General features: G+C 37.9%; 1 protein-coding gene across 1 annotated transcript in view; it reads left to right on the top strand.

The window, feature by feature from the left end:
* Rpl31l1 (ribosomal protein L31-like 1) overlaps positions 1 to 10,162 on the top strand; it is a 40,516-nt gene extending 30,354 nt beyond the window's left edge. Inside the window, exon 2 of the mRNA XM_063280558.1 lies at positions 9,655 to 10,162. Coding sequence (XP_063136628.1) covers positions 9,655 to 10,113 — 459 coding nt within the window. The 3' untranslated portion in view covers positions 10,114 to 10,162. The remainder of the gene's footprint in view (positions 1 to 9,654) is intronic.
* The last annotated feature ends 960 nt before the right edge of the window (positions 10,163 to 11,122 follow it).

An 11,122-nucleotide genomic window follows, 5' to 3' on the forward strand; every position in this document is an offset into this window, starting at 1 on the left:
CACTAACCAAAGAGTACACATGGATGAACCCATGGCTCCAGCCACATATGTGGCAGAGCATGGCCTTGTAAGACATCAATGGGAGGAAAGGCCTTTGGTCCTGTGAAGGATTGATGTCCCAGTGTAGGGGAATGCCAAGGCAGGGAGGAGGAAGTTTGTGGGTAGGTAAGGGAGCACCCTCATAGAAGCAAGGTTATGGGGGATGGGATAGGGTATTTCCAGAGGGAAACCGTGAAAGAGGATAATATTTGAAATGTAAATAAATCAAATATCCGATAAAAATTGTTGAACATTAATACTGTAAAATGGTACATCTGTAAGATGCATTAGGCAAAGCAACAAAACCACTTATATGTCTTGGATGTTGAAGAGTTTGTTTTTTGATTTAAAAATCAGAGAATAATGAGTTTATGACATCCAATAGGTAAACAGACTTGCTAAACTCTCAAAGATGAAAAGTATTTGCCTTTTTGAAAACAATAGCATTCTCACATCCTTTTGTGACTTTCTATTAAATTCAGCATCCGACATGTGTCACTTCAGCTTTAATTTATAATGTATATAAGTGGTAGAACTATAATGATAAGACTAAATTACAGATTTTCAGTGCTGTATTCAAGGTTTATAGGGAAGTGCTAGAGTCACATGGATCAGTGATAGTGCCCCTATTTTGTCAATTAAGAGCCTAAAGAGGGATGGATGTTAGAGTTAGTCAGTATGTAAGGAGAATTATAAAATGCCCCTGGGTAGCTGAGCAAATATTATCACTGAACAACAGATGAGAAATGACAGATACATTTTAATATCTCTGCATATAAGTCAATGCACGTAGAAAAATGTTGAATTGTTTTGCGCCCTGTAAGATTCTGAATTAATATTTTTAAGAGGGGAAAGACTTCTAAGTGCCTACCACAGGTAATGAGATTGTTTACTTGAGGTTCAGCTTTGCTCAAAAACTTAGCAAAGTTTTAAAAGTTTTATGAAACAAATGAAAGATATATTCATGTTGCCATAATATACATACACAAGCTTTGTGACAACACATACACACATGAGCACATACCAGAAAATATATAGGAGGGAATGAATAGTGATTTTTCCTTGCTAAAATAAACGTTTTTCAACTTTATTTTGGCATTGTAAAACAAAATTATGAATATATTTAGCATTCTGTTATCTCTTTGTGCCAAAAATATAAATTAAGGAAAAAAGGAACAGAATTGTGGCTGTTTAGCATAGGAATGAATGTCTAATTGTAATAAAAGATGATGATAGTAGGGAAGGCCACATGCTTCAGTATGAGACACATGTAATTCCTACTTCCACCTCATTGTTAAGACAATCTCTACCTCAAAAGGATAACCAACTATCCAATAGTGATTCTTAATACTCAAAAAGTGAGTGTTTAAAATGTAAATTTCTCATCATAAATGCTCTCATAGAGCTTACCAAGCCAAATCTGATTAAAAATGTCACTGATATGTATGTGTTTATATTGAAATTTTACAACTACATTCCCAAAAATATACAAAATTAATGATCACACTTCAGTAACTTTACACTGAATATATCTGTTTAACCCATCAACCACCTCAAGAAAGAACTTCAGTAAAGTCTTTCTTTTTTCTTGTTCCAACTCATTTCCTTCTTCCTCTAAAGGGAAATCATTATTGTCAGAAATAAGCCTTATATCTTTAAAATGTATGTAAATGTAATCAGAGAGAACATTGCCATATGTATGTGGAAGCTCTCACTCAGTGTTATTTTGGAGAGATTCATCTACATTGTTGTGTATTATGTACTAGTTTGCTCATGTTCCAGCAATGAATCATCCATTCTTCTTGTGATTTACATTGTGGTTTTTGGTTTTGGCTTCAATATTTTCCCTTGCTACAAAAATCTCAACAAACATTTCTTGGTGAATTCATGTATACATTTGTCAAGTTTGGGGTTTTTCTGTCACAATTAAGCATATAATTAGATTTAATCAAAGTAGACAAGTAGTTTTACAAAATGCTTCTGGCAATTTACAATTCCCCCAGTATATGAGAATTCCAGTTGCTTCACACCCTATTGGGAAATTTTGAAAGCTTGTATAATTTTTTTTTAAATTTTAGTCTCACTGGTGAATATAATCACTTGCTATAACACGTGTCTCCAGATGTTCTTGTTTATATAGAAGATGGAAAACAGTGGTGGAAGTCCTTGATTATCTAGATTAAAGAGAATTATGTTACTTAAGTAGAATTCCTTTGCTATACCTATTGGAGATGGAACTGGAATGTCCCACAAAGATTCATGTATTTGAATACTTAGCATCTAAACTGGTGGCACTGTTGTGAGGAGGTTGGAACATTTAAGAGGCAGTGGAAAACTTGAGAGATACAGCCTGGTTAGGGAAAGTAGGTTGTTGGTGGCATGCCTTTCATGCTATACTCATAATTGTCCCATCTGTCTGTCTCCCTGTCTATCTATGTATCTATATATTTTTCTCTTTCCCTCTCCCACTTCTTCCTTTTTCTCTCCTTCCATCTTGTCCTTCTTACATCCTTTTCCTCCCTCCCTCCATCCCTCTCTCTGTTTCAATTTCTGGGCATCCATGTGCAAATACATAAATATTTAGACAGATCTAATATTCTTAACAACAACTACTTCCAAATGGCCCACAGACATTATTGTGAAATGTAAAACCACAAAAGATCATAGAAGATTCTACGGGGATTGAATTTATGACTCTTTGTATGATACCAAAGATGTGGTGTATTAAAGAATTCCTTAAATAGACTTTCAAAGCAGAACTCCTGCCAAGTGTGGTGGTACATGGTTGAAATCTGAACAGTTAGAAGGCTGGGAAATCAAGATGCAATCTACAGATCGAATGTAGCTCAAGAAGAAGGATGACTAAAATGCAGATGTTTCATTCCTTCTTAAAAGGCAGAACAAAAATATCCATAGAAGGGAATATGGAGGCAAAGTTTAGAACAGAGACTGAAGAAATGGTCATTCGGAGCCTGCCCCACATGTGATATATATATATATATATATATATATATATATATATATATATATATATATATATATATTTATCTCCACCAAAACTAGATGGATGAAGCTAAGAAGTGCAGGCTGACAGGAACCAGATATAGATCTCTCCTGAGAGACACAGCCAGAACATGTCAAAAACAGAGGCGAATGCTAGCAGCAAACCACTGAACTGAGAATGCTACCCCCTTTGGAAGAATTAGAGAAAGGATTGAAAGATCTGAAGGGGCTTGAAACCCCATAAGAACAATAATGCCAACCAAGCAGAGCTCCCAGGGACTAAACCACTACCCAAAGACTATATAGGGACTGACCCATGGCTCCAACTGCATAGGTAGCAGAGAATAGCCTTGTTGTGCACCAGTGGAAAGAGAAGCTCTTGGTCCTGCCAATGTTGGACCCCTAGTGCAGGGGAATATGGGGTTGGTGTAAGAGGGGGGATGAGGGGGGAACACCATTATGGGGGAGGAGGAGGGGATAGGGGGCTTATGGACAGAAAACAGGGAAAGGGAATAACATTTGAAATGTAAATAAAGAAATATATCCAAGAAAAAAAAAGGCTGGAAAATAAGAGTGAGTTTGTGGTCTACCTGGACTGGCCACATATGAAAACGTCATTATCATTAATTAATTAGTTAATCAGTTAATTTTAGGTCTGTGAGGTAGATGTCAAAAGCATAAGAATGGATACAGGCTAGATGAAAATATTTACATAATATATTTTTCTTAAAAAAGTGTTGTTCAACACATCCTAAGAGCACTTGAAATTCAACAATAGAACAAAAAACCCAATGAAAAATGGGCTAAAAGTCTGACACCTTACCAAAGAATATATACAGTGGTCAAGTAAGCATATGGAAATATATTCAATTCAAAGGAATTAAAAATCAAAATAATGAGGCTTGTATTGTTCCATTATAGAGGGCTTATCTAACATACAGGATAAGAAGAACTAACTTTAAGCCACACCAGGGGGTGGGGTGGAATTCAGGAAAGGAAAACAAGGAGAAAGAGAGAAACTTAAATGTATATCGTAAAGGGAAAGAAGTATGGGTCTAACTTTGCGAGATTCTGAAAAGTGAAAATGAAGAACACATAAAGATCAGTGAAAGCAGGGAGAAATAACTAGGGTGAACTTAGAGGCCATTTACAGCAGAGAGAGTTCTATATGGTGCTTTAATTGTTAGTCTACATCATCATGTATTTGTCTAAATCCACAGAATATACCACCAAGAGTAAACCCTAATATGAAATACAGACTCAGCATGATAATGATGCCTCAGTGTAGGTTCCTTCATTATAGTAAATGCACAAGCCTAGAAGGGAACATTTATGATAGAAGACCTGTGAGGAGCTGAGGGATGTTAAAAAAGAACCATGTTTCTCTCAGTTTTTTTTCTATGAACCTGAAAGTATTCTACAAAAAAGAAATTCAATTTTTAAAATGTAAAGCAAAAGATAATGTCTTAGTGGGGATACAATGGGACACAGCCATTGGGAACATTGCAATAAGCATATTTAAAAGGTGGCTGGAAGAGTAAGCCCCACTTCTAAAAGTAGTTGGACAAAACAAAGTGGAAAACCCAATGTTGAAATTCTCAAGGAAATATTAAAAATATTATTTTGAAAGAATAAATATAGACACCTGCCATAGTCCTCCCAAGATCTCATCCTCCTAGTATCATCCCTAGCTCGGTTTCTAGAAACCTGAAGACTCTCCCTTTCCCATCTGAACTCATCCGCAACATACCACACAGATCTTCTCTCCCAACTTTCCCCAACCCATCTCATTATCCCAGCCCCAACAGCAGCAGACTTTCACTAGGAATACACCAGATAAGAACAGGGAAACAAGCTAACTGAAGACCCTTACCATTCACTGTTCCCCTCCAAATCCAATACCACAGTCTCTTCTCCATAACTGGATCAAAACACCAGCTGCAGTCTTACATGCCTCCGATCACATCTGTTGATCCTACAGTCCATCCTCTCTGAGCTGTCCTGCTCTCACTGGATAATTTTTTTTTTCGGAGCTGGGGACCGAACCCAGGGCCTTGTGCTTCCTAGGTAAGTGCTCTACCACTGAGCTAAATCCCCAGCCCCCTCACTGGATAATTTTATCCCAGTCCCCAACTCCAGCAGGCCACCCCTGCCAGAAAACTAGGTATACTGCCCTCTGACCTTCTCTTCTTTTTCTTTTTTTTTTATTTATTTAATACTTAATAATAATTCTTTGGTTTCCGGGCAAACATCCCCCTCCCCCCTCCCCTTCCTTATGGGTGTTCCCCTCCCAACCCTCCCCCCATTGCCGCCCTCCCCCCAACAGTCTAGTTCACTGGGGGTTCAGTCTTAGCAGGACCCAGGGCTTCCCCTTCCACTGGTGCTCTTACTAGGATATTCATTGCTACCTATGGGGTCAGAGTCCAGGGTCAGTCCATGTATAGTCTTTAGGTAGTGGCTTAGTCCCTGGAAGCTCTGGTTGCTTGGCATTGTTGTACATATGGGGTCTCGAGCCCCTTCAAGCTCTTCCAGTTCTTTCTCTGATTCCTTCAGCGGGGGTCCTATTCTCAGTTCAGTGGTTTGCTGCTGGCATTCGCCTCTGTGTTTGCTGTATTCTAGCTGTGTCTCTCAGGAGCGATCTACATCCAGCTCCTGTCGGTCTGCACTTCTTTGCTTCATCCATCTTGTCTAATTGGGTGGCTGTATATGTATGGGCCACATGTGGGGCAGGCTCTGAATGGGTGTTCCTTCAGTCTCTGTTTTAATCTTTGCCTCTCTCTTCCCTGCCAAGGGTATTCTTGTTCCCCTTTTAGAGAAGGAGTGAAGCATTTACATTTTGATCATCCGTCTTGAGTTTCATTTGTTCTAGGGATCTAGGGTAATTCAAGCATTTGGGCTAATAGCCACTTATCAGTGAGTGCATACCATGTATGTCTTTCTGTGATTGGGTTAGCTCACTCAGGATGATATTTTCCAGTTCCAACCATTTGCCTACGAATTTCATAAAGCCGTTGCTTTTGATAGCTGAGTAATATTCCATTGTGTAGATGTACCACATTTTCTGTATCCATTCCTCTGTTGAAGGGCATCTGTGTTCTTTCCAGCTTCTGGCTATTATAAATAAGGCTGCGATGAACATAGTGGAGCACGTGTCTTTTTTATATGTTGGGGCATCTTTTGGGTATATGCCCAAGAGAGGTATAGCTGGATCCTCAGGCAGTTCAATGTCCAATTTTCTGAGGAACCTCCAGACTGATTTCCAGAATGGTTGTACCAGTCTGCAATCCCACCAACAATGGAGGAGTGTTCCTCTTTCTCCACATCCTCGCCAGCATCTGCTGTCACCTGAGTTTTTTATATTAGCCATTCTCAGTGGTGTGAGGTGAAATCTCAGGGTTGTTTTGATTTGCATTTCCCTTATGACTAAAGATGTTGAACATTTCTTTAGGTGTTTCTCAGCCATTCGGCATTCCTCAGCTGTGAATTCTTTGTTTAGCTCTGAACCCCATTTTTTAATAGGGTTATTTGTTTCCCTGCGGTCTAACTTCTTGAGTTCTTTGTATATTTTGAATATAAGGCCTCTATCTGTTGTAGGATTGGTAAAGATCTTTTCCCAATCTGTTGGTTGCCGATTTGTCCTAACCACAGTGTCCTTTGCCTTACAGAAGCTTTGCAGTTTTATGAGATCCCATTTGTCGATTCTTGATCTTAGAGCATAAGCCATTGGTGTTTTATTCAGGAATTTTTTTTCCAGTTCCCATGTGTTCCAGATGCTTCCCTAGTATTTCTTCTATTAGTTTGAGTGTGTCTGGTTTGATGTGGAGGTCCTTGATCCACTTGGACTTAAGCTTTGTACAGGGTGATAAGCATGGATCAATCTGCATTCTTCTACATGTTGACCTCCAGTTGAACCGCCCTCTGACCTTCTCTTCTCTCTCTGCTTCCTCAAATGCAACCCCTGGTCTCATCCCCGGCTCTGCAGAAGAACAGTTGTGGCAGCATCCCTTGCTTCACTGCTCCTATTTTTGGTGAATCCACAGAACTTCCCCTTCTAATGATCTTCCCCCAACTCATTGCTTTGTCCCATGTCCTAACCCCACCAGGCACAGCATTTAATCCCAAGGGTTGCTACTTCCAGGAAAGCAAGTTGACTGGAGCAGACGCACACATCTCATACTGCTCCAGAGATCCAATCCCCCTATTCTCATCTCTAGATCTGTAGCAGCAAACCCATTGCTTCCCCCTCTCCTCTCTGACCCCAACCCCAACTTATCACAAAGACCTTTTCCCTGACCTTCCTTCTTCAAACTAATCTCATTATCCCAGCTTCCTACAGTAGCAATCATTCCCCAGGAGTACACCAACTGAGCAGGCCAGGAAAAAAGGCAACACATACTCTTCACACTCTCCAAAAGTCCAGAGAGGAAACAGAATCCAAGGAAAGACACATCCACTCAAAAAAGACAAAGCCAAAAGCCAGAAGTCAGTACCTGGACACACACACACACACACACACACACACACACACACACACTCACACACACCCAGATGCCCACATGCCTAGATGCAAGAAAAAAACGCCTACAATCAATAACAACTAAGGCATTAAGTCTCCAATAGAGACAAGCTACTCTACACTCTACAGCAGGGGGCCCTTAATATTTCAACATAGCTGAAGCACAAGGAAAAAACTTAAAACCATCTATATGCAGATGGTAGAAGTTCTCAGAAAGCAAATTAATAAGTCCTTTAAAGAAACCCAGGAAAACACAACCACAAACCCATAAACAGTTGAAGGAAATGAAAATTATTGTTCAAGACCTGAAAAGAATTAGAGAAAATAGAGAAACACACAAACAGTAAATTCTGAAAGTAAAAAAAGTTTGGAATTTAAACAATAACTACAGAAGCAAGTTTCACCAACAGAATATAAGAGATGGAAGGGATAATTTTAGGTGTTAAGAAAATAATAGAAGAAATGGGTGCAATGGTCAAAAAATGTTAAATATAAAAAAAATCCTGAAACAAAACATCCAGAAAATATGGAACATTATGAAAAGACCAAAGCTAATAATAATGAGACTAGAAGAAGGAGAAGAATCCTTTCTCAAAAGCTCAAAATATATCTTTAATGAAATCATAGTTGAAAAATTCCCTAATCTCAAGAAGGAGATTTCTATAAGAAGCATGCAGAAGATCAAGTAAACTGGTACAGAAAAGAAAGTCCTTTTGCCACATAATAATCAAAACACTAAGCATATCAAACAAACAAAGAATATTAAAAGCTGCAAGGGGAAAATACCAAGAAAGGTATAACGGTAGATGTATCAAAATTATATCTGGCATCTCAATGGAGACTGAAAATCAGAAGTTCCTGAACAGATAGATGTGCTGCAAACTCTAAGAGATCATCAATTCCTGCCCAGCCTCCTATACATAGAAAATACCATAAATGAAGAAAATAAGACAGTACATCAAGAAGCCGAAGTTAAACATTATCTATCTATAATGCAATCTAAGGAGGTTAACTACATCTATGAAAACAAAGGAATAATCTCACATCAGCAAAATAAAAAGAATGAAAATATACACACATACTCATTCACTCAGATTAACACACAGCACCACCACCTACAACAACAGCAACAACAAAATAATCAAAAATTATGAGTCATTGATATCTCAGAATAACAATGGTCTAAATCCATACCCCAACACTGCCAGGAAAGGCACAGAATAACAGAATGGAGGCAAAAACAGGATCCATACTTCTGCTACATACAGGAAACATACATCAATATGAAGGATAGACATGACTTAATGGTAAAGCTTGAAAAAAGATATTTCAAGCAAGTAGTAGTGTTTCTTTAACAAACTGGCTGTTTTGGGCATATATTTTAAGAAATGAAATATCTTCTTGGTGGACTTTTTTCCTTTGATGAGTACATAGTTTTCTTCATCTCTTTTGTTTCATTTTGGTTGATGTCTACTTTATTACAAATGATATACTAGCTTGCTTCTCTGGTATATTTGCTTGAAATATCTTTTCTCAAACTTTTACCAGAAGTACGCACAAAAGGATAGGTGACAAGAAATAATCAAACAGGGATGAAACCATTAAAATAGAAATAAAGAGAAAAATACAAAGAATCAATGAAAGACAGTTGTTAATTTGAGAAAATCAAGAGGACACAAGCTTATCCAAACTAAGAGACACAGAGAGAATAACCAAATTATGAAAATCAGAAACAAAAAGGTAGACATAACAACATACACCAATGAAATCCAGAGAATCATTCTTTTAAAAATGTGCTGTGTGAAACTGAAAAATCTGCAACAAATGGATAATTTTTCTCAATAAGTACCCCTTAACAATGTTAAATCGATATTAAAAAATAGAACTATAACCACTAGTGAAACAGAAACAGTCATTAAAATTTCCTCAACTAAAAAGAAATTCCAGGACCAGATGGCTTAGTACTGAATTATATCAAACTTTTAATGAGTTAATGCAAATACTCCCTAAATTACTCCACAAAATAGAAACAGTAGGAGCATTAACCAATTCATTTTATGAAGCCACAGGTATCCTGATATCCAAACCATATAAAGATCCAAAAAAGAAAGAGAACTAGAGACCAATTGGATGAATACGGCTACGCAACATTCCATCCCACAATCCCCTGTGTCCTTCTGGTTCCGGCTAAGAAGGGTGGCGAGAAGAAGAAGGGCCGTTCTGCCATCAACGAGGTGGTGACCCGAGAATACACCATCAACATTCACAAGCGCATCCATGGAGTGGGCTTCAAGAAGGGTGCTCCTTGGGCACTCAAAGAAATTCGGAAATTTGCCATGAAGGAGATGGGGACTCCAGATGTGCGCATAGACACCAGGCTCAATAAAGCCGTCTGGGCCAAAGGAATAAGGAATGTTCCATACCACATCCGAGTACGCTTGTCCAGAAATCGTAATGAGGATGAGGATTCACCAAACAAGCTCTACACACTGGTAACTTACGTGCCTGTTACCACATTCAAAAATCTACAGACAGTCAATGTGGATGAGAACTAACTGCTGAATATCAAATAAAGTTACAGAACTGCCAAAGAAAAAAAATAGGTATGGAAATACTTAATAAAATACTTGGAAACTTAATCCAAGATACACATCAGAAAGACAATCCACCATGCTCTAGTAGGCTCCATCCGAGAGATATAGGAATACTTCAATATATGAACATCAATAAACGTAATCCACCATATAAAAAACTGAAAGAAAAAAGTATATGATCATCTCATTATATGCAAAGAAATCCTTTGACAAAACCCAACATCCCTTTATGGTTAAAGTCTTGCAGAGAATATGGATACAAGGAACATAGCTAAGCATAATAAAGGCAATTTACAGCAAGCCTATAGCCAACATCAAATTAAATGGGGAGAAGCTCAAAACCATTCCATTAAAATAAGGAACAAGACAAGGTTGTCCACTCTCTCCATGCCTATACAATAGAGTAGAATAGCTTTAGCTAGAGCAATAAGACAACTGAAGGAGGTCAAATTAGAAATAAAGAAGTCGAAGAAAAGAAGTCGAAGTGCCTTTATTTTCAGATGGTATGATAGTATGCATAAGTCACCCTAAGAATACCACAAGGGAATTATTAAAGCTTTCATCAGAGTAACTGGATATAAGATTAACTCAAAAATTCAGTAACTCTTCTGTATACAAATGGCAAGTGGATGGAGAAAGAGATCAGGGAAGTAACTCCTTTCACAATAGGTTCAATTAATATAAAATATCTTTGGGTAACTTTATCTGAGCAAGTGAAATATTTTTATAATAAAAACTCCAAGTCTTTGAAGAAAGAAATTGAAGAAAATATCTAATGATGGAAAGGCCTCCCAAACTCGTGGCTCTGTAGGATTAACATTTTAAAATGGCCATATTACCAAAAGCAATCTGCAGATCTTGAAAGGACAACTATCAACTTCATATGAAAAAACAAAAATGTAAATTAGGTAAAACAATCCTGAACAATAAAAGAACTGCTGGAGTTTCCACCATTCCTGATTTTAAGTTA

Source organism: Rattus norvegicus, chromosome X (assembly GCF_036323735.1).
Source record: "Rattus norvegicus strain BN/NHsdMcwi chromosome X, GRCr8, whole genome shotgun sequence".
In the NCBI taxonomy this organism is placed as follows: Eukaryota; Metazoa; Chordata; class Mammalia; order Rodentia; family Muridae; genus Rattus; species Rattus norvegicus.